Raw genomic sequence first — 26824 nt, 5'->3', positions numbered from 1 at the left:
CTCCGTCTTCCGACCTTTATTCATTAAATTTTAGTTGCTGGGGTTTTATGAAAGATTTTGTTCACAACGTTCCAGTATTAAATGAGCAAGATTTGAGGCAACGAATCATGGAAGCTGAACACTGATTTAGAATGGAACCATATATTTTTTCAATTAAATTTTTTTTTAATTGCATTTCTCCGTGATAAAAAGGGCGCGGAGATGTATTCAAGAAGATGGCGGACATATCCACTAATAGATTTATTTTAATTAATAGATCGTTTAACTAAAAATAGTAAGTAGGTAACGTAGTTGACATTTTTTTTTTATATTAATTTTTGTTCTGACCTAAGCAGAAATATTACAACAATATTAAAAAAAATTAAATCTAAAATTGAATTTTTTACTCATAAGGGGATATTTAAAAGTGTTACGTGACAAAACAGTGTGTTTTACAACCACGTTTTTGAGAAAAAATTTCTCAGAAGACAATAAGCTGCAAGATCTTCTAAAGTAAGCCGTAAACAAAAAATTTACAAGAATGAAAAAAATCTAGATTAAGAAACAATTAATTAAAATAATTAAACAAATGCACCATTGGCGTGCGCAAAAAAAAGTTGGTGGAAAAAGGTGTTCACGACCCCCAATTTCACCTATTGTTTCTCAAATCATAGAAAATTTGCGCGTAATCGAACTATACACCGCTGCAGAATTCCATTAAAATATGTTACGAAATAACCAAGTTATTAAGAAAAGTTTTTTAAATTAATTTCAACACCCTGCATAAGAAGTATAAAGTGCTAAAGGAAAAACGTCTCAAGGAAAGACCAATTATTTTCACATAAGGAATCTTCTGTTAGCAGATCGACCTACTAATACAAGATACCCTGTATACAAAGAGTGATAAAGAAGGGAATTGGTTATAAAAATTCAATCAGAACTTTTATATGCTAAGAATCTGCCTTGAACACTTGAATGTGAAATTTAAACCAACAACGGTATAAATATCACACAAATGTAAAAATTATGCGTATCTGTCTTATAAATTCATATATTGGAAATTTTAGAATTTTTAATGAATCAGAGGACTAAGACTGGAAGCTGCACAGGTAAATTGCTATGCTCCAGTCATTTACACGATTCGGTTTTTAACCGCAAATCATACTTTCAAACTGGAATCTCACTCTTTGTTAAATAGCTCGATCACCCTCATAAATTTCAAGGATATTGGATTGTGTTGAAAGGTCACGAAGTAGCATCAATAACCACTAGCAGCTGATCTGCCTGTAGGTGATTAGCTATCATCTTCGCATAGTCTCAATGATTGTTATTTATCTTGTTGTTTGGTTGTTGTAATTGTAGACGCCTCATAGCTTGTTGAAGCCGAAACGCTATCTAATGACTTACAACATTAATTCTGTGTGTTCTACAGGGTGTCCTCGAATTACGTGGCCAAAATAATACCGCAGATTGTTTGAGTGAAAATAAGTCGATTTAACTAAACTTCCCTCAGTCCAAAAGTTGATAATTATGGAGCTACAGGGTGTTAAAGTTGAAAAAAAAATCACATTTTCTTTAATATCTTTCGATTTCTTTGAGTTAATTTCACGAAATTTCATATTTGAGGGTGTTTTAGGATACGAAATTCAAATTTATTAACGATTTAGTTGTTTCTTCTAGGGGGCGCCACAAGCGACCGTTAGGACACATTTAAATCTCTGTAACTTTTTCGTGCCACGGTGTATATTATTTTGGTATTTAAAAACCTTTTTCCCTACCTTTTATACTTAGAAAAGGTATACTTTATTGACTTTGCTAGAAGCAACGGTTTTGGAGAAAAACGCATAATTCTAATGCGCTGCATATTTGCGTTGGCGCTTTTAAGTAAATAACTCAGTTGGCTATGTTTTTAATTGACATTTTAACACTTGAATTTGTTTCTCAAATGTCAGTTTTTTTATTTAGCCCTCAGTTTTTCTTGTCAGTTTCGCTTCTTGTTCCTGTAAATATCCATAAGTATGGCCAATAAATTCACTTATTCTGAAATGGTGGATACGCTGTTAGTTTATGGACTTTGCCGTTGTAATAGTCAAAATAATATCTGATTTTGAAAAATTATTGTTATTCCTTTACTAATAATTATTTTTGAAAAACTTAATTTTTTTTAACGGAAAATAATTTTAAGGTAATTTGCATGCATCATCAGGCTTAGATGCATTTTTCTCCAAAACCGTTGCTTCTAGGGACGTCAATAAAGTATACCTTTTCTAAGTATAAAAGGTAGGGAAAAAGGTTTTTAAATACCAAAATAATATACATCGTGGCACGAAAAAGTTACAGAGAATTAAATGTGTCCTAACGGTCGCTTGTGGCGCCTCCTAGAAGAAACAACTAAATCGTTAATAAATTTGAATTTCGTATCCTAAAACACCCTCAAATATGAAATTTCGTGAAATTAACTCAAAGAAATCGAAAGATATTAAAGAAAATGTTTTTTTTTTCAACTTTAACACCCTGTAGCTCCATAATTATCAACTTTTGGACTGAGGGAAGTTTAGTTAAATCGACTTATTTTCACTCAAACAATCTGCGGTATTATTTTGGCCACGTAATTCGAGGACACCCTGTATAGCGGGTGTTAATATACATACAGTGGTTTCTTTATATTTCGGTCAATATTCTAAACAGTTGGATCAAATGAGAGTAGGCTGTGTTGGGTTACTTATTTTCTGCTGCTTTCAGGGATTCACCAACGGCGGGCCTAGTCCCTATGGCGAATAAACGAATTATTATTTTTTTTGCAAAGAACACATTTACTATTCTCAAATGGGTCGTCACCTTTACTGGGCTTGCTTCTTCTGCGACTTTTTCTCATATTGCAGAGATTATTAATAAAAAACGTTAACTTGATGCAACAGTTTTGGTGAGTCGTCCAAATTATTCGCAAACTGCTCACAGCTTAGAACTGGGAGCGACAAAGTTGTCGTACTTTGATAATATTGGTATCATTCGGTTTGTTTTCTTTGAAAGATAATACGGTGAAAGTGCATGCTTACTTGTGTAAGTGCAAAGATTAACAACTTGAATAGATTCAATAAAGGATAATCAATTAAGACAAAACAGAATTAATTGGCTAAAATTTTAATTATCTACAGAGGAAAAACATGCAAAATTGAGAAAATGAGTATTACAGTAATACACTGCCTTAAATACAAAACTACTAAGATAGACTTAAGAAAACATTTAACAATAATATTTTTCTTAAATTGAGAACAGTTAAAATTGTTAGTAAATTTCACAATACACGCAGCTGTTACAAGAAGTTGCCGGTACTGCAACGAAAATTGAAAATTCGAGACAAATAGAACAAAATACAAATAATCCTCGTTCACGGTTATATATTTGGCATTACAGCATGACCTTTTTTAAAATAAAATATATACGAAGACCAAGCAAAAGCCGCTAAACACGTGAAAGTGATTCTATTATGTATCTAGTAACATAGCACCGAAATTACATGCATTTTAAAATTTCTCTCGACTTTCAACAAATTGCGAACCCGACGGTGAGGCCCGTGGCAGACCTCAAACCCAGATTCTAAATATATGCATTTTTGAAAATTCAATTACTAATTTTAACCCTTTTATGAAGTTATTTTTCATCCTTCAGGGATAATTCTCTAGGGACCGAAGGATCGGGTAGCTTTTGGTAATTTGGCTTCACACCCCAGATGTCTTCACCATATTCAATAATGGTCCGGTCGCTGGAGAATTTACCCGAAGTAGCAATGTTCAGAATGGCCATTTCCAACCATTTTGCCTGATTCTGTAAAACAATATTTATGCAACGGAACACTTATGAAGACAAAATTTGTACCTGATACGTCGCGCTGACTTCCTCTTGCTTCTTAATATAAGAATCATAGTCAGCCAATAAGAAGAACCTGTCGTATTTCAGCAAAATATCGGCTAAATCCTTAAATTCGTCGGGGTTATTCGGACTAAAGAACCCGTTTTGGATTTGGTCCACTACCTGCTTCAGCTCCGGATTTGCGTTGTAGTAGTCGTAGGCATTATAGCCTAAAAAAGAAAATGACCTTGATGGATTTTTTTAACTAAAAAATGAATTTTAAGGCCAAAAATGAACAATTTTGCGAAAGACTTAGAATCCCAAAACAAACAGATTAATGAGTTACACAATATTTTCAATGTTTACATCAACTGATTTGGATTTTATTTGAGCTCAGAAATACAGTTAGGAGTAATTTAGAAACCTACCCTTCTTCTTTAGCTCCTCAACTTCCTCTACGGTCATTCCGAATATGAAAATGTTCTCATTGCCCATTTCTTCGGCCATTTCGACATTTGCACCGTCTAGTGTACCGATAGTTAAAGCGCCGTTCAATTGGAATTTCATGTTGCCAGTGCCGGACGCCTCTGTACCGGCAGTCGAAATTTGTTCGCTCAAATCCGCAGCCGGAATGATCTTCTCCGCCAACGTCACTCGATAGTTTTCCAGGAAAATCACCTAATGGAGAAAACATTAATAGAGTAAGAGCCGCAAGAAAAATATGCACTTGGAAATGGAACGTTTACTTCAAAATTGAAGAAATTAATCGAGTTTATCTGCATGTTTACATACTTTAAGTTTATCGCCGACAATCGGGTCGTTATTAACCACTTTAGCAACGTGATTGATCAACTTGATGATTTTCTTGGCTGTGTAATATCCAGGAGCCGCCTTTCCTCCTATCATAATGGTGCGGGGAGTAAACTTGGCAGATGGATTCCGTTTTATTCTGTTGTAAATTGTAATTATATGCAATACGTTTAAAAGCTGCCTCTTGTATTCGTGGATTCGCTTTACGTGGATGTCGAACATCGAAGCTGGATTTACCTGGAAAAATTATCACCGCTATGTAAACATGTTAATGTTAAATTTGATAGATCCAGTCGCAAGAAAAGAACTAACCTTCACTCCGTAATCCTTTTCTAGTAGCTGGGCCAACTTTAGCTTATTCTCCTGCTTAACCTTCATCACTGCTCTCTGCAAATTGGCATCTTTGGCAAATTTTTTCAATTTTTGCAGTTCATCTAAGTGCACGATCCAATCTTCCCCGATACGCTCCGAGATCGAGTCGCTCAGCCCTGGATTGCACAGCAACAACCACCGGCGTGGCGTAATTCCGTTTGTTTTGTTTTGAAATTTCTCCGGTGACAGCTCATAGAAGTTTTTGAACCTGAAAAATCTCTTAATTATGCGTAAAAACATGTTTTTAAGAAACTTACAAATCGCTTTTGATGATCTCCGAGTGAATTCGCGCTACTCCATTGACAGCGTGACTGCCTACGATGCTCAAATTGGCCATGTTTACCCTCTTCTCGCCGTCCTCCTCGATTAGGGACATGCTTCTCATTCGGTCCCAATCGCCAGGCCAGCGCTTCTCCACATCCTGCATATGATGGAAGTTTATTTTGTAGATAATGTCTAAATGTCTAGGGAGAATATGTTGGAGCATGCTCACGGGCCATCGTTCCAAGGCTTCGGGGAGAACCTGCGAAATTTTGTATGTAATTTCACTAAGACTGAATTTAGTGCAAGTTGTACTGTATGATTGGTGTAAGCGCAAGTTTTACAAGTGATATCCCACGCTTTTTCCCATGACAATCCTTCAACATCCACCAAAAGGCGCATCAATTCGGGAATGGCCAGGGATGGATGGGTATCGTTTAGTTGGATGGCAACCTGAAAGAAAAATGTTTATTTTCAAATTTGCACAGCAGCTCCATCATTTCAAAGTAATTCATACGCTAAAAATATTTTTTAAATATTTATGGCGTGCATTAGTTTTTATCGGAATTGAAACGTAATTTAAATCGTGTTTCTTACTACAACGATTTGAAATGGTTTAAAAATATCATATTTTTATATCAACTAATGACATCATACAGGATTATTTTGCAAAAGCATCCTAGAGATGTGTCTAAGCATTGCCTGGACACAAATGATTGGAACTCGACTTTATATCACCGCAAATTAATGTATCTTTTCATACAACTTTTATTTGCTACATGGATTGTTGAGATATCGGCGCTCAAATTTCAATAATAGCTAAAATTATGGACGTACATTGAACAAGAAAGTTTAGTACCTTCTCAGGGAATTGATCAAAGTCATTCCTAGTGGCCGATTTTGTTCCAAACTTAGCTGACTTAAAGCGACGTATGATGTCTTGCAATGTGGCGGCTACCATAAAGTATTCCTGCTTCAACCTAAGTTCTTTGCCTTCAAAGAAATTATCATTGGGATAAAGGACTCTGGATATATTTTCGGCCAAATTCCTGTCAATCACTGCTTGAATATAGTCTCCGTCATTAACTAAAACATAATAACATCCCAGAAGTAAGTAAAAATCTTTAAAAAATTATTTACAGTGCTAAAACATGTCACCATTTAATTCACACAAAGGTTAAGTTGTCAAATAATATCACAACTTTATTACCAGTGTGAATTCCGAAAACGTTTCTGATTCTGTGTAAGATGAAATTCGAATATTTGTCTCCCCATATTGTGTGCACTAAAAGGTTATTAAATGACTTATACACTACTCAACTCCCACCACCCCACTGAGTACTACCTGAATTTTCTTTAATAAAAACACTTACAGAATTTTAAGTTAAAATCGACAGGACTCTTGGCGCTCCATAGTCTTAAAGTGTTGACAACGTTATTTTTAAATCCGGGGATAGGATTGTCATAAGGCAGAGCAAAAACTACCTGTGTGTTTACCCACTTTTTTTTACCGTCCGGGGTTTCAGTTACGTTCCCTGAATTAAAAAATAATGATTTAAAAATAGATTAATGAAAACCATGAACAGTTCACCATAAAAATTCACTGGAAGCATGTATTCAGGACGTGCCTTTTCCCAGGGATTTCCAAAGCGCAACCAATCATCAGGCTCTTCTTGCTGTTCACCATTGATAATCCGCTGGGCGAAAATGCCATATTCATACCGGATACCATAGCCATATGCCGCCATGCCTAAACAAATAATCATTCAAGAAAAGGCCTATTCACCTATGCACCTCAGTCCAACCTAAGGTGGCCATAGAGTCTAAGAAACAGGCGGCCAGGCGTCCTAAACCCCCGTTTCCGAGACCAGCATCTTCTTCCATATCCTCTAATTCTTCTATGTCTAAGCCTAGTTGATAGAGAGCTTCATCACATGAGGACTGGATGCCCAGATTGATCATAGTGTTTGATAGGGTCCTGCCCATGTAAAACTCCAGAGAGAGGTAGTAAACTCGCTGCATAGATTATATATTTGTCAGTATACTGTAGTATCCTTCATTCATTATCTATATTAAATAGCAAATAATAGGATTTTTGCAGGCCATAGACCCCCAGGTGCAACTTTGTTTTCATTTATAAAATGTTAGTGACAGAATTGCTATCGCCAATTGGTTTTTGGACATGGGCCAAATTCCCAGATACCAATTTTAGTAGGTGTAATAAAATATTTATTTTAAACCCCACATGTTTCCATGGGCTTGACAATAATTTTATTATCTAAAAAAATATACTGCAGACCTTTTTATTGGTTTCTAGGAAGGTTATCTTATCCAAAATATATAATACAGCCTTGCTGCTTACATACATTCAAAATAATGACTAAACATTGGACTTAATGCCTAAAAAATTTTGGTATATTTGTACAGATTAGTTTGATTACTCATATTGGTTTACAATTATAGCACTTTGATGTTCTGATGATGTTTCTGATGGGGTCTAACTTAAAATAACTTAGTTTCATCATTAAAGATAAATACATTTTGATTAGGGTCATAAATATCCTACTTTAAAAAATTTTTTTGGGACCATTAATTATATATTGATACAAAACAATAAAATGCACTATTGACTAGGCAATGCTGTGTGGATTTATGTTATATTATAGTCTTGGCATTTAAATTGACCAAGAGGAGGCCTTAGATGCAATATATACATTGCACTCACATTTCAATTAATAAACATTGATCAAATCAATTTCATGTTCTTTTTTGAAGCATAACTGAGCCATTAAAATACAGACCATTCCATAAAATGATCAAAACTGGACCAAACCACTTAGCTGCACATAGCGAGATACTCTGAATTAAAAAGCAGTATTTAGAGCACCAAATAAGTTGTTGGATTCCATTAAGATGGTTCTGCTTGGTTCTCAATGCCACCAATACGACAATGGTTTAGAAACAAGTACATTTTAGAGGGTTCTTACCTTTGGATCAATCTCATAATAATATTGCTGAGTCCTGATCCACCGGGACACCAAGTGGTCCCTAACCGTGTGGGCAAGGGCGAAATAATAATCTCTTGTGGTGGCTACATTTCTATCTTTTACAAGGGTGTAATGGACATGTCGGTTGAAGGTTTTCTTAATTTCGTTCACATCGTCGATTTCTGCGATGCCTCTCACACTGATCTGTTTCCTTCTCTCGACGTCGCTCTGGGGAGCCGACATACTGGGGAATTCTTCTAAAGTTTACTTGCTCTTTGCAGAGCTTCGAAACGACCGGCAAAAGCGAGCGAATTCACTAATTGTTTGGGTTTCAGTTTTAGCGAAAGGTCACCTTGAAACTTTTTGATTTTAATTCGGAATGGGAAAATTAGAGAAAGGGCACTGACGTCTGCGCACTAAAATATTGATGCTCTCCTTTTAATCATTCTTTACACGTGGTTGTTCAGTTTTGACGTGAGATTAAGTCAGACTATGTTTCATCTTTTTCGTATAAAAGTGATTGTTGTACTTCAGACAAGATACACAATAGTGTGAGATCATGTTATGTCTCAAGTCATAAGTTTCTCTAAAACTCACTACACTATGCAACCGTATCTATGATAACCTTAAATGTGAGAATGAAACGAGGGTTTAAAATGTTTGTTTAGCGAATTAATTATTTTCTTAATTATTAAATAAATCTTAAGACATTTAAAAGTAACGAATAATACTATTTATAGTCTGTTTTGATTATAAACTTCAAGAAAATCATGTAAGTAGTAAACTTAGAATGCGATGCCCCATTTAGGTTACTGAATGAAAATTGATGTATTTCTGTAAATATCATTAATCCTCTATATTCCTCCCTATCTTGTTCCTTTTATAGCCTAGTTTAAAATTATTCTTGGGAACCTAATAGCATTTTCTAAAACTTTTATGAGTATTAACAATTATTAACAGTCTAGCTAACTACACAATTTTTATAAGAACTAATGAGCAGAAATCACTGAAATGTTCTATAGAAAACTTCCTATAAGTTGTTTTCTATAGAGAGCAGTTTTCCTGGTTTTCGTGTAGTGCTTTGTTTATATTAAATCTGGTACTGATCATTAAATCCTTTAGACCATCTCTTATATTTCATCTTTCTTTCACTTTTTCATTTAAAGTTGATTAATATAATAGGCAATTTCTCAATAAAAGAGTTCTTAATTAATTAAAAACTGATTTTATTCTTATTAAAATTTAGGTTTGAAGATGACGAGTATGACTCGGATAATGACCCACACCTTAGAACTTATCACGAAAAGCACCAATCGAAAGAAAAATCTGACAGTGAGGTAAGTTTTTCCTTTTTCAATTAATTTCATAATAGCTACACACAACAAATTCTGTTTGTTTGCCTGTTCTTGTAGGTGGAAGTGTTTGGTGTAGGTTCTAACTCTGAATCAGACAGTGATGATCAGAGTAAAATAGCATTGAGTGATGTAGAAGGACAAGAAGATGATATACCAGATGCAAGGGCTTGGGGAAAAGAGAAGAAAAAATATTATGGAGCTGACTATGTGGACCCTGATTATGGAGGGTTCCAAGGAAAAGATGCATTTGCTGCTGAGGTGGAACAGGAAGAGGCAAAAGAACTTCAAAATCAGTTGATGCAGCAACTGGATGTTGGGCTTTTAGACATTGGTGCTACATTTATGGTAATGTTGTTTAATAATGTTTCTTAGGGTTTAGAAGAATAATTTTAGCAACCTAATGAAGTTCTGAATAAGGAGAAATCAGAGGAGCTTTTAAAAACTGATTTATCAAAACTGACTAGCAAGGAGAAATTATTCAATTTGAAGAAAGAGTCTCCAGAATTGTTTGTCTTGATTGATGATTTTAAAGGTAGATCTTGAGAGTGTTTACACACAATTTCATTCTACATATCTGATAATATTTTCAGCGAAATTAACTCTTGCAAAAGATTACCTTGTTCCTATAATTGAAGCAGTCAAAACTGGTCAAATTACAAACTGTAAGGCAGTTGATTTTGTCCAGTTGTATTATCACCTTATCTTAAAGTAAGACATACATTTTTTAGTACATTTTAGTCTGAAATCATTGGTTTTTAGCTATGTTACAAACATTTATATGTATTTGTTGCTAAAATGTAATGGTAAACTAAAAAACCACCCTATTAGCCGGCGACTTTTCCAATATCGCCAATTGCTCAGTCAGGTTGAGCCTGTCTTTGAGGAAGTAATAAAGCAACAAATATCAATTTTCTTGGATCAAAAGGACCTCATTGATGTCAGAGAGATTAGAATATTTGGAAATTGTCAATACATTTTGTAAATTGTAGAATATTGCCACATCTAGTGATGCATTAAAATCAAAGAAAAAGAGGACTTTAAAACTATTGGCTCAGTGGGAAAGTGGGGTAAAGAATACCACAGGTTATAAACCAGAGCAACCAATGAAAAGGATGAAATTGGAGCATGATGAAGGAGTGACGAGCACAAAGAAAACTGTAAGGTTTAAGGATCAGGAACTTGATTCAGACACAGATGAGGGTGACAAAGAGATAAACAGGGAAGAAGTTGCAGAGGAAGTTGATGGTACATTAATTTATGTATTATAATGACTGCTTTATTTAACACCTATCTCATGTTTTAGAATTGAGTAAACGTGCTATAACATACCAAATAGCCAAAAATAAAGGGCTGACTCCGCATAGAAAGAAGGAATTGAGGAATCCCAGAGTAAAACATAAGCTTAAGTTTAGAAAGGCGCTTATCCGCAGAAAGGGGGCGGTAAGTTGTTTTCCATTGTCCTTTATTCAAGTTTTGTGAATGGTTTTATTTAACTCTGAAGGTCCGGGAGCCAAGGAAAGAGCTTAGTAGGTACAGCGGCGAAATATCTGGCATCAAAACCTCAGTTTCAAAGAGCATAAAGATAAGGTCATGATTAATACGTCTGTTTTGCGGGATATAAATAAAGGTTTATTTACAAAGGAGTGAAGTACATTTTGTGATAAAATTTCCATATATCGCACCTATACAAATATAATATTTAAATACAACTATAACAAAGATTTAAATTAAGTAACAAACAGTAAGTAGTGATTTTCAGTTAAGTATAGATATAATTACTGGAATCAATGTGGAATAAGTTATAAGGAATACATTTTTAAAACAGTGCAAGGGTTTATCTAACTGATACATGCGCTTTTCAAATATTGTTTTGGAGATTTTTGATAAATTCAGTTAATTTGAGATCGAATAAGAATACACTCAGTCTTCAGTTAAAGGTCAATTAAGTTTCCCTTATAATTTGATTATTCACGGTTACATCAAGCAACTCGAATTATTATAACTTCCTACTAGCTAGGGGGTGATATGTAAAAAAGTGAAAACCTCGGTAAAGTAACTTTTAAGGGTAGATGGGTGTGGACAGTATGTGTGTAAGTGAAGAATCGTGGTCGCGCAATTGAGCAGTAACCGATGAACAATTTTCGGACGACAACATATATTTTTAAGCGACCGAAAATGCTTCTAAATCCCCATCCACCCATCTAATTAAATGCGGGATCTTTAATAGTAATTATTATTTTTACGATATTTAATTACAACTTTTGTAATTAAGTCTAAATACTCCCAGCTCTAAATACAAGAAGTGTCTGTTCTTGATGGCGCAAAACACTCATTTGGTCTCTAATACGTAGTATGTATATTATTATGGCTTTAATATAATAATTTTTAACATGAAGTGTGAACGTCAGTATCACGAATTAAGTTCCTTATACATCGATGGGAATAATAGTAGTACTAAGGAACTCTCGGAAGTTCAATTTATCTATCGCAATTAAATGTTAGATCTGGCTCTCTGTAGTACGAACAGTTGGTTCCCAAGTCCTTGTCCGAGCACATGCTGCTATCATATCAGTCTATGTATCAATTCATTATTAATAGTTTACGTTTCGTCGGAATCAGATGGCGGGTCTAAAGCTGTGTGCACAGTCACGCTAACCCCCCTATTGAGACTAACTGCAGGGTAAAACACCCCATATAAATTCCTGAAAGCAATTTCGCCCTGCGGCTCCTCGTTCACGTAAAACTGCAGAGTGTGATGATTTAAATCCAGAAGCACTCCTATGGTGGAACCCACGTGGATCCCCCCTTCAACTCTTTGATCATGGGCCCCTGCATGTTGAAACCAGGACCTTTGCCTGTCAATATACATGGCCCAACCTTTGTCGTCTTTACCTGAAATAGATTTCCTCACAGCTCTCATGAAGTAATTCTAAACATATGACATACCCAACATTTTATCTCTAGTCACATCTATCCTAGCAATCCCAAAAGCGGGATCAGTGTCTGCATCGTACTTATCAATGGTAAATTCCCAGTAGTGCACCCCTCTGCTAAATCCCACGCTGCCTAAAGCTACCCTGTGTTCCCACCCCTCTCCCGTTACCGTGGTGTTATCTTCCGAGTACTGCAGCCCCGGCCCCGATAGTATCGGATCGAATGTGAACCACGCCACTGAAACGATATTCGAAATGCTACCGGTGTTATTTCTTCGATTTAATTTCTCCATACCTTCTGCTGTTTGCAGCCCTATGAGCTCGCTATAATCACCTTCTCCCGAACTGTTAAACGCCTTAACTCTTGCGTTGTACATGCAGTGAAAATGCAGCCCGTCTACGGTGCAAATAGTCTCGATGCCGCAGTAAACTTCCTGCAAAAACATTGCAAAATTTAATACCCAATTATTTCTAATATCATCCCCCAAACTGCATTATCCCTTTCCGATCAGTTTATTTATGAGTCAGAAGGACCAAACATGTCGATATGCACCATTAATCTTGCTCTCCGGCGACACTTTGATACCGTTTTATGACGCCACTATTCTCCCCCTCACCCTAACTCCGATAGTTCAGAGCTTTAATTGCATTATTTCGTAGAAGTTATAATATGTGCATCTAAAGGAGGTTGGAAGCTATTTAGCAGTAGGGAATGAACGTGTATTTAGGGGTAAATTAAATTTGGCTAATCAAGAAAATCTGTTGGCTGCTATCAGCGATGGAAGTTTATGAATGGCTTCTAAGCACGTGACTTTTTCGTATCTGAATCGTAAATTTTGAGTGGGTATGACACTCCCTTTATCGCCCCCTCGATTATGTAGTCGATTCCAGGAAGACAAGGGTGTATTATACATGTTTTTGGGAGATTTATTTCAAGTATTTTGCACCCATTAAGCCAAATTCGCGTGTACGCATTTAATTGCAAGTTCAATAGTTATATGCCTCACGCCGTTCCTTTCGACTTTAATCGCTTCGAGTACAATTGCCTCGTGAAGACAGAATGTTCACTTTAAAGTGGGACTAAATTGCTATTCCAGAAGTGTCCCGCGTTCTCAGACTCATTTGTGCAATTAAACGAAATTATTTGCGTAAAATGTGTTCAAGCACACTTGGGTACGCTAGAACAGTTTGTGCTTTTTTTTTATTAAAACCGATTTTTAATGCAGGTTTGTTCGAAACACGGTCATGTAATTACGATTATATTGCTTATTTTCTGAACGTTTAATTTCAACTGTAATATGTTTTTTAGGGGGTTGGAAATCCCAGTTTCGTGTGCGTTTTTTGTTTTAAGTTTCAACAAGTAAAAATGTCGAAATTCACCAATGCTAGATGAAATTAAAATATTCACTAAGACGGGTCGTGATGCACTGCCTATACTGGATGACGACATTTTCCGTGACGCTTTACGCATAAACCACTGTAATGTAAATTGGCACCTGAGCCCAGCGCCCTGATTCCTCCGGAATATATGAGAATGAAATATATTGACCAATCAGCTGCGACAGATATATTTTTATTGATGTCGATTGATCAGCATTAATTGTAATATAGAAGGCCAGTACAGTCGAAGTAGACTCTTTTCTTTAGAAGGTCGTGGAAAATTCAAAAAGGGTGTTTAATAAATTAAAATTCTTTGTCCTGCAAAAACACGCAGTATACTATTTGCACAATTTTAGTCAATGTAAAATTATCGATCTGAAAGCAAACGTCATTACTCACAGCATTACCACAAAGTTTGGTCGTGTGATTCATCGGACGAGAATTTTCTTTTTTCTAATGGTTGTGGTGATATGTCATCATTATCAAATATGGCGGGATTTGAATTGTATGAGTCGGTGTATTTTTGGAGAAAAATCTAAAATTTTCGGTTTTAAAAGTGATTTGTTGTGCTTTAGGTGTGTAATTTCTAAACTTTAGTTGTTCTACTGAAAAATTGGTGCGGTAGCAGTGATTTGCAGCCTGTTAAGTTGTGATAAGTGCTTCTAAAGCGGGTTATCTTCTACTTGGTAAGTAGCATTTTTATAGAACTTTACTTTGAGATAAAGCACCTTGAAAAGTACCTATAAAGAGTCAAAATGTGTCTTAAAGTGTCCATATCTCAGCATGCATATGATAATTTTTCCCAGCACTTGGAGTTCATTATTGAAACCCTGCGTTTACTTTATGAACGAAATTCATAAAACTAGAACTAGGTTAGTTCAAAGTTTTAGTGGGAAAAGAAATGCTAATAGTAAATAGGGAATAATATTTCCCCTATGGTCCTTTTCCTGCGGCTCGTGCAACACTCACGGTGGTGAATAAAACGTATTTTGTGTGTGGGATGATTCGTAATACTTAATAATATAGACGGTGCCCGATTATATATAGTATAGTATAGGATATAACTCATAGTTAATTGAGAATAAATCATGTTGGCCCACATCGGCACTCTGTTTATCCTAGCATATTATTAATAAGACTAATAACCAATTTTACACCTGTTTATCGATTCCGCACCTAAAGCCCTAATAGCAAATTAGCGCCTGTCGCCTACTACTTATAATTTTCTCATTATTACCGCAAATTAGTTTAATCTCTGAATTTTTTTCTGCTCTCTAAATCTCTTACCTATCAAGATTTGAGGAATTTGCCATCCCTAACATCATTTACACCTCAGGCGGGGCAAATTAACTAATTCAATAATTAATGGGGATTAAAAGGGCATTTTGACTTACCCTAAAATCCCCGCCGTTTCCGTCGTCTAACTCGAGAACGTACCCCTCGACGTGACTGTGGGGTGGAGGCTGCCAAGCTATTGTTACTGAATTATTTTCCGCACTGCATTCTTCCGGTATGATTGTTGGGGCTGCCGGAGCTAAGTTCAAATGTGCATTATTTAAATTTATTTAATAAAAGCCGAATTTAAGTTTATAATCAGTCACAAGCAGCGGGTTGGACGGAATCAATCTCTAATCATACAAAGAGAAATGTATCTTGATTCCGTGTTATCCGACACTAGCAGTTTTAAATTGAAATTTGTCCTTGCATCTGTATACTTTAATAACGCTATTCAACTTCAACACTTCTTCATAATAATAATAATAAGTAAGAATCATGCGAAAATATAATGATATAATAAAACGACTTCCATGCGAATTGCAGCATTTTACATGCTCATTTACCTGCCGGAACTCTTTCCTCTCCGTCTATGAATGCTAAATTATATAAAATGTTAACAAATACGAAATTAATACAGTCTCTGGAGTTGCATGGGAACTAATTGTAGTCCAGTGAAAAACCATTTGCATAATTTAATATGTCATGATACACTCGTGTGTTAATGTCATATTATTGGTGTGCTGCACTATAATATGATTGCTAGAAACAAATGCCAAGAGCTTTGTTTAATCAGCTCTTTCCATTGCTATATTGAGCTGTCATGCATATAGGCATATGTATTGTTAATAAAATTTCCCCAAATGAATTCAATTGCATTCAAAGAGACATTTATTTTACTTCTCCATAATGAAAACTGAACAAAACTTACGCTTCATTTGAATAAAATTGAGCTGCTCTATAGCTTTAAGCACCGATTTGTCATCTAGAGTGAGGTCGAAGTGCGGGGACACCCTTGGGGCTGACCATTCTTTGTGCCAGGAATGATCAGTATTGGCCACCCTGGATATCAACATGGTGCCCACCTAATATACCGGAATTAAGGTCTAATTTGATGAGTAAAAGATATGATAAAACCTGTAGGAAGGCAGTGCTGTCAGTCTCTTTGAGGGCCTCAATGCAAAATTGTAGTAAAGCAGTGGTTTGTTGCAATCTAGATGTGCACGTGACCACCTGCTCCTTAAGGGCTCTAACTCTGACGTCCTTGTCCTGTCTGATGCAGTCTATGAGCTTGTCTCTTCGCTCTCGGATGGCGTGGATAAGAGCTTCGCATTGAGCTGAGACTATTTGTTCGAATTCTTCACAATTTTCCTGTGAAAAAAAGGAATATATGAAGATAATGTGGCCTCATTTTTCATGTAAATTTTGCAAGATTTTTAAATGGAGGCTATAAGAGGATTTGAAGATCAGTAGTTGTCCGGGATGAAGTGCCTCGAGAAGGAAAATGTCTTTATTGTTGTTGCACATAGTTTTTCTCGGCAAGATGGAAATAAACGTAGTTAAGTGGCATATTATGATGACACATACCCAATCTCGGTAAATGCAAATCTCCTTCGTTGCTCCTCAACGCTCTAAGCGCAGAACATTTTCAAGAACTATTATTTTAAACGATCCCATATCTGACGAAATTCAATTACATTAAAATATCAAGGTTCGTTCTAGATTATTCATCCACTTTACGGAGGATGTTACGTGAAGGGACAGAAAAAATGTTACAAGAATGAAGCGGACCCCGGATCCCTACATTTCCTTTTGTTATCTGTTCTCTTCTTTCCTTTATCCATTCCGGCTTAAAGTGATAAACTCATTTACTTTTACAGGGTGGCCATAAAACTGTTATTGTTGAAGATAATATATCGCATAAAAGGGAATTAAACCCATATATATACTTTTTGGGAATTGTATACTCACATTCACTTTATCGCTCATGCCTTTGAGCCTCTGAATGAACTCCGTTGTTGACTTGGCCCGTTCCGACAGTTGCTGCAAGTTATGGGAGAGCTCCGTCTGGAAGCAGAAATATTTGGTAAAATCCGACTCACGTAGAAAATCGTTTAAAAGAGAAATAATGATAAAAGTTATATTCCAAAAAGGATTCGCTTCACTCAATTGTGAAAATAATGAGAAATCTTATCACGCAGCGTTCTTTTTCTGAAATTTTGGTCACGTCCGCTTGTTTAAGGTCGGACTTTCCGGTAATACCTCAAGCGCAAAGTGAATGCCTAAACGCATCTGGGTGCATCTAACACGTGTGTGTTCTAATCACAGACAATTTACGACAATTTTTCTTTAGCAGTGCCGTAAAACGTGGCTATTTAAATTCTGCCACCTAAATCCCGGGTAACCAAGAGAAATGAGACGTCCCGTTTAAAATTTTATGTCCAGCGGAACGGGCCATAAAATATCCGTAAAACTATTGTATGAACATCGCCTTCCATCGTTTGTCCGCTTTATTGCCGTTAGTTTCGATCTCCCATAAATAACATTTATCGGAAAATGCGGAAGGAGTAAAATTTGATTACGTTGTTAATTTTACATTTTGGTGACGCATCAAAACGCTTCTTTACGAGACGACTCTTCTCAGCTTACTAAATAAACAAAATTCAATTTGTGCCCCCAATTGAGAAAGGTTATTACACAATAAATTCACCCTCCGACTTGAACGGCTCAATTATGTTTTTGTTTCGTAAAAAAGACACTTAGCTTGCAAATTAAATTTTGTACCAGTTCTTCTCAAATTTGGCCTCGTCACTTTTACACGTTTTACTTAGGGTTCATCCCCCAGCGACTTATTTAGCAGCAATATCAAAAGTCAACTTTAAATATTCCTCTCCCCATTGACACAAAAATCGCAAAAAACCAATCTGTGTGTGCAAATGACATAACAAACTTATGGAATAGGTACCCGAAAGTTAGGCATCAGTTAAATTGGGTCTGTTTGTTGCATCAGCGGCCCAGAGGGAAACCCTTTGACGGTAGTAATCCGCCTCTCGAACGAAGTTTCAATAGGGCCTTGTTGGACAGTGAACACTTTCATCACCTAATATACATATTATGTTAATTGGACGCTCATTCTGTTTGACGGACTTAAATTTCTCTTCGCTGCATAACTGTTACCGTAAATTTGTCGCAAATCTAAGCTGAGCCGTAAAAAGCGACCTCTTGCTGGCAATAACCAGTCGTGCGTATTCCCTGATTGTAGAATTATTTAATTCTAAGGATCGTTAAGGACGTGAGGCACTCCGTAAGGTACCCTTACGTCACGCGTTTGTACAGGGTCATTCAAACTCGACGCCCCACCCATTTTATGCGAAAACAGTTGGGCTTAGCAAAATAATTTTTTCATCAGATTAAATAAAAGGACGTAAGCTACAATAAATGCTAAAAACGTTGAAATGCGGAAAGCGACGCTCGGCGTCGCGACGTCGACTTTATGTTTTTTTTCAGAAACATACCCTTTTTTTTCAAAAATGTGAACATTGATACATTCTAAACAAGTTTTGTATAAAAAGTTTTTTGAAATTTCTAATCATTTAAAAGCTACAGGAGAAACAAATATTGACATATTAGGTAGTCTTATGTTAACACATTGCATGGGGATATACTTCGCTACTATACTTCTACAATGTAAACCGTTGCCTAGCAACACAAACGTGTACTTTTACGTGATCAGTTTGACTGAATGTTCATTCTCATATTTGATAGTTAACAGTAGAAAGATACTTTTTTAATTTAATATTAGAATAATGGTTAGTCATCAAGAAAAAGTCGATATGTTATTAATTTATGGCGAGACTCAACGTAATTCAAGAGCAGCAGTTAGACTATATCGAGAAAGGTATCCAGATCGAGTGATTCCTGATCATAAAATGTTTCCTCGTTTAGAAACAATTCAAATGTATTTTCATGCAGGAAATCAATGCCAATAGCAAAATCTGTTTCTAATGATTTTGTCGTAGCTCAGATCTGCTAATTTTTTGAAGGCAATCCTAGAGCGTCAATTAATACTGCAAGTCGACAATTAAATTTAAGTTTCTCCTGTAGCTTTTAAATGATTAGAAATTTCAAAAAACTTTTTATAAAAAAACTTGTTTAGAATGTATCAATGTTCACATTTTTGAAAAAAAAAGGGTATGTTTTTGAAAAAAACATAATGTCGGCGTCGCGACGCCGAGCGTCGCTTTCCACATTTCAACGTTTTTAGCATTTATTGTAGCTTACGTCCTTTTATTTAATCTGGTGAAAAAATTATTTTGCTAAGCCCAACTGTTTTCGCATAAAATGGGTGGGGCGTCGAGTTTGAATGACCCTGTACATCACCACTTCATTCTGTAATGTGTATGTCCGGCAAGGTTTTCACTTCTTTCCCTCGTAAGAACTAGATTTTAAGTACAGTCATGTTTCGTCGAGTCAGTATAACTGCAACACCCCAATAAAAGACCAATCTTGCCATTCATCGAAGTGTTACTCTTTAAAATATCTCTCCCTTAGCTGTAGTACGCCTATGCGCGCTAGCCCTCGGTTTTAGTACTTATGAACTTTGCAAAACTTGTAAAGCCTCTCTTGGCCGAAGTGTCGCGTCAACGCGCCCTTCGTTAACCGAGTTCTTCATTTTTATAAACTTAATTGAGGTGCATTATTTAACAGTGAAATAAATTAGTTCGTAAGTAAGTTTGCCAAGATCCATTACAGGAGTTGCACAAGTGCTACCCAAGAATCTGTTCAATTTTAACGTTATTAATTATTATTATGTACGAAGCCTTTAAAGGCGCTCCATAATCCACCCCTCCAAAGATGTACACATATAGGTCCCCTCATTATCGCCCGATACGTCTTGCAGTGAACTTTTCCTTTTTGGGCCCCTTTCTCATCCCAGGTGTCTTAAGTGAAATTTCTGCTGTTAAATAATTAAACAAAGACTGGTCTCTGCCATCAGTGACGCTAATCTGGAAGGAAACAATGGAAAAACTAGGGAGTTTTATAAGCAGAAAGCATTCTTCAAGCATAATAAGCTAGGCCATTAGTAACGTCTGAATTTTAAATGGAGATATTGCGCTTGAGGCGAGAATAATAAAGGCCTTTGTAAATTATGAATCTGGCAGGGCGGCGCATTTTTCCGGGCGAATCGAAAGTTTTTAGTTGTCCTGTTAATATTACATGGCCTCAGGACCATCTTTTGTGTAATGGGTTTCGGATCATAAGAAATTTATTCCCAGACCTGTAGGGTCAACCCTGTTCGCCTTCACATCTTTCAAGTCCGGCAAAAACAATAAAGAAATAAATCCTGGCAAGACTCACATCCAGCAGCAGCGATTCCCCTTTGCAGTCCTCGACATGATTCACAAGAAGGGTACACGACGATTATATTTTATTAGGCATTTAGCCTTATTCTGGATGTCGACAGCGACAGTATAATAAAATATAGTGCCACTCAAAATTGGTGCTAGTTAAAATTCCAGCAAACTGCAGGCTGAAGGTATAGAAATTGCCGATTCACTGGAAAATTTGTCGTGTTAGGATGGCGTAATGCATTTTTGACTACGTGGATTTACGTGATCTATTGCAGTATTTTACGAGCGCACATGCTAAGTTCTCATGCAGCACGTAGCGCACGTCGTAAAACCAAATGCTATATAGAGCCCTTCATGATAATCCGACTTCGTTCCGCCCCTGATTTTACAAGTGTTTTTATTTACCAATTGCATCGAAACCCGCACCGCCGAGGCGATAATTTAAGAAAATAAAGTCAACTTCCAGAAGGGGGAAAACTGCACCACCAGACGCGGCGAAGGAAATTTTGAACGAATTTTCCGGCAAATCTCTTCCTGAAGGATGCAAGGGCGTTTCTATGGAGACAACTACCTACGTAAACGTAAAAGCCGTTATCGTTTCCTCACCGTGACTTCTTTTGCATGGCTTTGTTTAATGTTCGAAATGTTGCTCATTCCAATATTTGCGAATACTCGCAAGATCTTAATCTGTTTATAATCGATTTAATAAGAAGCCAAGATTTATATCAAAGCGCCTTCGGAATCGGCTTAAATCCCGTTTCACAGTTTGATCGATTGTCTCAATGGAAATGTCCTCATCTCCCTCGGGAAATTCGTCACAATAACAGATTTATGGCAATTCGTCTTGTTTATTCCGGTTCGCAGAAACAATAAAGCACCATGCTGGTTGAACAAGATTTAATCGTATCAATCAGAGGAAAACTTGATAAATACTTCTTAACAATATGGCGAACGACTTTTACGTAAATACGAATCGTGTCTTTCATATCCGAGAGATTAATATACTGCTACATTTTTCAATTAGCAATTTTAAATTAGAAACCTGATTTATTGCAAAGAAGGGACATTTTGTAAGACGAAGGGAGCCTAACTTCCTGAGGGAGATTTTTCAAACAAGGGCAGAAGCATCGGCTAAAATTAATTGTACAAATGGGACAAATAAATCTGTCAAGTGCCTCCGATTTATAAAGTTTTTTCCAAGACATTAATCAGTTTTGAAGCACTTTTAGCTGCTAATACGCAAAACTGGTTTTAGATAAATCTGCGCAAACAAGGAACATAATGATCACTTCAAATGCGTTGTATTTCCGACAACCTGGATGATACTCGGATATGTATAGGGTACAAAAGAATATAATGGCGCGTTCGTGTAAGTGCCCTACATGTCACGTTGGCGAAGGGTCGCGGGGCGACATAATAATTAGATGGTGCTGCAAAACCTCTTCATTACTCCCAGACATTGGGAGTGTTTTTGTATGGAAGCGCCTAAAAAACCCGGGGATCAGATAGACAAGAGCTTGCTTAATTCTGAGCTACTGGACAGGAACTAATTCTATTGTACAAACATAATCCTTGAGGAAGTTATCGAATCAGGGAGCTGATCCGTGAACGCCCCTATATAAGCTCAAAATCTCTTTACCTAATAACGAACATTAATGGCTTGTCTCCACCTTCCCTGTAAATGGCAGATAAGTGGAAGACAACGCCCCGGAACGGGATTAAGATTAGGTATTAAATTTTGTATTCGTTTACTCTTTGATGGAAAGCTTTTTCTCCTAAGTATAAACTATAAACGAAACGGAAGCATATTTCGGATGATGGACTGTTAATTTCACGGAGGAGTGCACAGCCCAACTCGGTCATGTGAAAAGAGATACTTTATTTTAGTTTACTGGGTAAACATTGATCCGATATGCCCTGGGGGCGACGAGAGAGAGAGAAAATATAGATGATTTTGCATCGTGGACAAACTAAAAGCATTCTGAATAAGCAATCTTTAAATGATGGGGAGCGTTATAGGGACAGTCAAAAATTTATATTAAAGAAATTTCAATTGCAAAATTCCTTTGGAATCGCTCACAATTCCAGTTGGAAAATCGCGCAGTTATTTTAAGCTCGCTTCCATGTTTTTTTTTTCAACCAGAAATGCTTTACATTTTCTTTGTTCTGTCGTCCTTTCAATAGAAGAATTATTGCGCCCTCTTATACGAGTTGAAAAATTATAGGGGGAGCATTGCATAGCTTGCGTTCACCAAATCGTCAACAATTAACTTATAGACGTGGGATTAAGTTTATCCTTTGCCGCATTGGGATGTTAATTTTTGGCCAAAACAGAAAGATTGGCGCGAAGCTACATCTCGATGCAACCGAATTGAAAGTGGTCGATGACATATACACACAGTGAAAAACTTCCAATTATCAACATTATAACGTTTATCAGTATGTATTTTTTTTGCCGCGTTCGCTAATTCATCGATTGGTTGATTGGGCAAAATAGGCAAACATTTGTGATTTGCCATGCAAATTAAAAAATAATTGAATTCCAAAATTTCAATTTCCAAATAAATTTTACCCCGGGAATACTGGATTACCAAATATACGAACTGGAAGTTTTATAAAAAAGGTGATTTTCAAATTTAATTTTCCGTTTATTAAGCGGGATTTGGATGTGGTTTTATTTGATGGAAAAAATTTTATTTAGTTTGGTGGAACGTGAGACGACTGAGAGAAGTTGAAGAACAGTATTTTAATACAATATTGCGAAAGATTAGTGCGAATAGACATAAATTTAGGACAAGTTAGCAGCAAGTCCTCAAAAGAATTTGTTTTTGAACATTCCTGGCCAGGTAAGTGCCGCAAGTATCCACGGTCAAGCTGCCTTTCACATCCCGAGTCTAACCCCAAAATTAGGGAAACTTAGGTTGATCCATCATAAGCTCAGCTGATTCGTCCGCACGGTTCTCGTTTTTCTTTTCGTGTTGGGAGTACAAATTAATTCGGTCCGTTTTTTGGTGTTAAAAATGCATTTATTTGTAAACAAAACGAATGAACAAATTAATTAAAGTATTGGCCATCGCTGGTCATTACTTTTTCCCATCTCTCCGGCAATTTTCGAATTCCATCTCGAAAAAAAGATTCATCTTTTGAGGCAATCCAAGTTTGAAGCCAAGTTTCGATTTCTGCGAGAGAAGTGAACCGGTGACCTGCCAAATCATGCTGCATTCTTCGAAACAACCAATAATCCGAAGGAGCAATATCCGGAGAATATGGCGGGTGCGGTAAAACATCCCATTTTAACGTTTCCAAATAATTTTTGACAAATTTAGCGACACGAGGTCGAGCGTTGTCATGAAGAAAAATAACTTTATCATGTCTTTCTTCATGTTCCGGCCTTTTTTCTCTCAATGCACGGCTCAAACGAATTAATTGGAGTCGATACCGATCGCCCGTAATGGAATCGCCAGGTTGCAGTAGCTCATAGTAGACAACTCCCCTTTGATCCCACCAGATACACAGCATGATCTTCGAACCATGGATGTTTGGTTTTGGTGTTGATGTTGAGGTGGATGGCAACGATTGTCCGGGCTTAGCATAGTATTTTTTCTTTTTGGGGTTGTCGTAGAATATCCACTTTTCGTTCCCCGTTACTATCCTATGCAAGAGGCCTTTTCTTCGTTGCCTTTGAAGAAGTTGTTCACAAGTGAACGATCGCCTTTCAATGTCCTTCGGTTTGTGTTCATAAGGCACCCAACTCCCCTGTTTGTGAATCATGCCCATGGCCTTTAATAGTACAGAAACGGCTTGTTGGGTTACTCCCAATGATTCTGCAAGCTCCTCTTGCGTTTAACTTTGATCTTCATCAAGTAATGTCTCTAAATCTGTGTCTTCGTATTTCTTTGGCTGTCTCGAACGGGGCCTGTCTTCGACACTAAAATCTCCATCCTCGAAGCGTCGAAACCACTTCGTACATGATTTATCGGTTGGAGCAGTGTCACCATAAACTTCCACAAGCATTCGATGGGCTTCAGCTGCGCTTTTCTTCCAATTATAGCAGAAAAGTAAAACTTCCCGCAAATGCTGCTTCGTTACCACAAAATTCGACATTTTTAACACAGTAAAAAACACGGTTTTTGTATACACTCCTAGGCGATATAACCTGATATTATTGGCACGTGTCTAACCTTTCTAAAACCACCAAAATCAGTTATCACTGTGAACCGTTCGTAACAGCCGAAGCCATCTTTTAAAAACGGACCTAATTAATTTGTACTCCCAATATTTATTATAGAGGAAGAAACTAATCGTGATAATCCCCACCTCGAAAGAAGCAAGTAAAAGAGCAAATAGTTTGCTAATAACCAGAGTGACCTTCCTTTATTCCATATACACTGACTTTCAAAAAAACCGCAACACCAAGAAGAACACATCGTACACGTTTGAAATTCTGGCATTACGTTGGGTCAGGTAATGGATAAAAAAGATCAAAATATCAAAAGAAAATTATTGTGGATAAGTGAAAAAATTTAATAATAATTTAATAATGGGTGGAATCTCCTCTTAAATTAATACATTCCCGTAAGCGACGTGGCGTGCTTAAAATTAAATTGTCAATGTCTTCCTGTGGTATTGTATCCCAGGCAATCTGCACCTGCTCGCGGAGTTCATCTATGGTCTCTGGAGGGCGAGCTAAACGTTGAAGTCTCCGACCCATTATATCCCATACATGCTCTATTGGGGACAAATCTGGAGACCGAGCTGGCCAAGGCAAAGTATCCAAATTTTCAGCTTCCAAATACCTCAAAGTATCGTTGGCTACACGTGGTAGCGCATTATCCTGTTGAAATGTGCTTCCAGGATGGTCGTGCATGTATGGTACAAGAACCGGTTCGAAGACACTATTAATGTACCTCTGAGCATTTAATCTATCATAAATGAAAACAAGAGGAGATCGACTACCATACTGGATGGCACCCCAAACCATGACACCTGGTGTTAAACCAGAACGACGCCTTTCCAAAAAGTCCAAATTTAACCGCTCTCCTTTGCGGCTTCTAACACGTAATCGTCCATCAGATCGCCATAAACAAAATCGGCTCTCATCACTGAACACGATTCTTCTCCACTCATCCACCCATTGTACTCTCGGACGACACCACTCCAGTCGGGCCACCCTGTGGTTTCGTGATAATGGAAGCCGACGCATAGGGCGATATGAGTTTAGTCCAAAACTTCGAATTCTGCGATACATCATACCAAGGGACACCCTTCGATTTAGGGTGGCTACCCAGTTAGCACCAAGAGACGGAATTGTTTCAAATGGGGCGCCTGTCGCTGAACGACGAAGTCGCCGGTCTTCGCGTCGGTTCGTCATTCTTGGACGGCCACTACCACGATGACGATTTACTGACCCTTCGTTAGACCAATCTCTCCAAGCTCTTAGCACTGTTGAAACGTTTCGATCCAATCTACAGTCAGTGACAAAATTATTCGTACACCACCTAAATTGTTAATATTACAATTACTTGGGATTACAAATAAAAATTGGCATATGGAACAGGTGAAAACAGCCTATTTATTCCGTTTATTGCATCTTAAACATTAAATTTTAATTTAGATTCTAAGAATATAAATAAAATATCATTTCCGGCAGGTCACATAAGTATTCGTACACTAATAAAAACTAATTAACTTTTCCCACTTTTAGTATATTCAATATTTTGTTGAGCCTCCTTTGGCTAAAATAACTTCTTTAAGCCTTCTCGGCATTGAATAAACCAAATTTGCCGTTGTTTCTGCAGATATTTTTTGCCATTGTTCTTCTAAAGCGACCTTAAGAGATTCTCTATTTTTAATTCGTTTTTGAACCTCAGGAACGCGGATTTGTCTGTCTAATTGATCCCAGAGATATTCAATTGGGTTGAGGTCTGGTGACTGGGGTGGATGGCCTAAAAGTCGTGGTACATTGTAGGCAATCCACATCTTAACGTTATGCGCATTATGTTTTGGGTCGTTGTCTTGCTGCAAAATCCAGTTTTCCAATCCCAATTTTTCAACACTCACAGGTAGATTAGCCCGCAAAATTTCCATATATTTATATTGGTCCATGTTACCCTCAATAAAAACCAAAGTACCCACTCCAGATGCTGCCGTGGCTGCCCAAACCATAACTAACATGGCCACCACCATGTTTAATTGTTGGACACAGATTTTCAGGATCCAAAGTTGTATTTTTTTTACGCCACACTTTTCCTTTACCATCTGACCTAAACAAG

At 36.9% G+C, this 26824-nt stretch overlaps 3 protein-coding genes and 1 long non-coding RNA gene across 5 annotated transcripts in view; 2 read left to right on the top strand and 2 right to left on the bottom strand.

Annotated features, from left to right (window-relative positions):
• Positions 1 to 3104: 3104 nt before the first annotated feature.
• Positions 3105 to 8630, bottom strand: GlyP (glycogen phosphorylase). The gene is made up of 12 exons (XM_066291600.1): positions 8259 to 8630; positions 7077 to 7287; positions 6863 to 7021; positions 6645 to 6806; positions 6131 to 6357; positions 5587 to 5724; positions 5268 to 5533; positions 4951 to 5218; positions 4621 to 4875; positions 4257 to 4506; positions 3856 to 4058; positions 3105 to 3804 (listed from the first exon to the last, which is right to left on the bottom strand). Exons 1-12 carry the CDS (start codon positions 8499 to 8501, stop codon positions 3631 to 3633), a joined length of 2556 nt encoding a protein of 851 aa, XP_066147697.1. The 5' UTR covers positions 8502 to 8630; the 3' UTR covers positions 3105 to 3630.
• Positions 8631 to 8776: 146 nt separating this feature from the next.
• On the top strand, positions 8777 to 11256 carry Sas10 (UTP3 small subunit processome component Sas10). Its single transcript, XM_066291605.1, has 9 exons — positions 8777 to 9030; positions 9505 to 9595; positions 9671 to 9958; positions 10007 to 10145; positions 10204 to 10321; positions 10373 to 10550; positions 10603 to 10858; positions 10917 to 11053; positions 11115 to 11256. Coding segments are annotated over exons 1-9 (1302 nt in total). The 5' UTR covers positions 8777 to 9028; the 3' UTR covers positions 11208 to 11256.
• Positions 11257 to 11289: 33 nt separating this feature from the next.
• The window catches only part of Trim9 (E3 ubiquitin-protein ligase Trim9), a 68732-nt gene continuing 53197 nt past the window's right edge, over positions 11290 to 26824 (bottom strand). The window contains exons 2-9 of one of the 2 annotated variants that reach the window (XM_066291602.1): positions 17173 to 17268; positions 16339 to 16572; positions 16133 to 16286; positions 15768 to 15800; positions 15321 to 15460; positions 12842 to 12980; positions 12560 to 12784; positions 11290 to 12505 (exon numbers count right to left, since the gene is read on the bottom strand). In XM_066291602.1, the coding sequence (XP_066147699.1) occupies positions 12213 to 12505; positions 12560 to 12784; positions 12842 to 12980; positions 15321 to 15460; positions 15768 to 15800; positions 16133 to 16286; positions 16339 to 16572; positions 17173 to 17268 (1314 nt within the window). In that variant the 3' untranslated portion in view covers positions 11290 to 12212. The remainder of the gene's footprint in view (positions 12506 to 12559; positions 12785 to 12841; positions 12981 to 15320; positions 15461 to 15767; positions 15801 to 16132; positions 16287 to 16338; positions 16573 to 17172; positions 17269 to 26824) is intronic. The other variant, XM_066291603.1, reaches the window with a different exon arrangement.
• Positions 14259 to 26824, top strand: part of LOC136344292 (uncharacterized) — a 122861-nt gene continuing 110295 nt past the window's right edge. Inside the window, exon 1 of the long non-coding RNA XR_010732938.1 lies at positions 14259 to 14612. This is a non-coding gene — a long non-coding RNA (uncharacterized lncRNA). The remainder of the gene's footprint in view (positions 14613 to 26824) is intronic.

The sequence above is a fragment of the Euwallacea fornicatus genome, chromosome 16, assembly GCF_040115645.1.
Source record: "Euwallacea fornicatus isolate EFF26 chromosome 16, ASM4011564v1, whole genome shotgun sequence".
NCBI classification, from domain to species: Eukaryota; Metazoa; Arthropoda; class Insecta; order Coleoptera; family Curculionidae; genus Euwallacea; species Euwallacea fornicatus.
This window is presented reverse-complemented; position numbering and strand designations above follow the sequence as displayed.

Bases quoted from the DNA above. Each gene is read 5' to 3' on its own strand.
- GlyP (XM_066291600.1), bottom strand. From the start codon at position 8,501: ATGTCGGCTCCCCAGAGCGACGTCGAGAGAAGGAAACAGATCAGTGTG. The intron at 7,022-7,076 runs GTTGGACTGAGG...TTATTTGTTTAG, and splicing joins AGACTCTATGGCCACCTTAG to GCATGGCGGCATATGGCTAT. The intron at 4,876-4,950 runs GTTAGTTCTTTT...TAATTTTTCCAG, and splicing joins AAAAGGATTACGGAGTGAAG to GTAAATCCAGCTTCGATGTT.
- Sas10 (XM_066291605.1), top strand. The intron at 9,596-9,670 runs GTAAGTTTTTCC...CTGTTCTTGTAG, and splicing joins AAGAAAAATCTGACAGTGAG to GTGGAAGTGTTTGGTGTAGG. The intron at 10,322-10,372 runs GTAAGACATACA...ATTGGTTTTTAG, and splicing joins TATTATCACCTTATCTTAAA to CTATGTTACAAACATTTATA.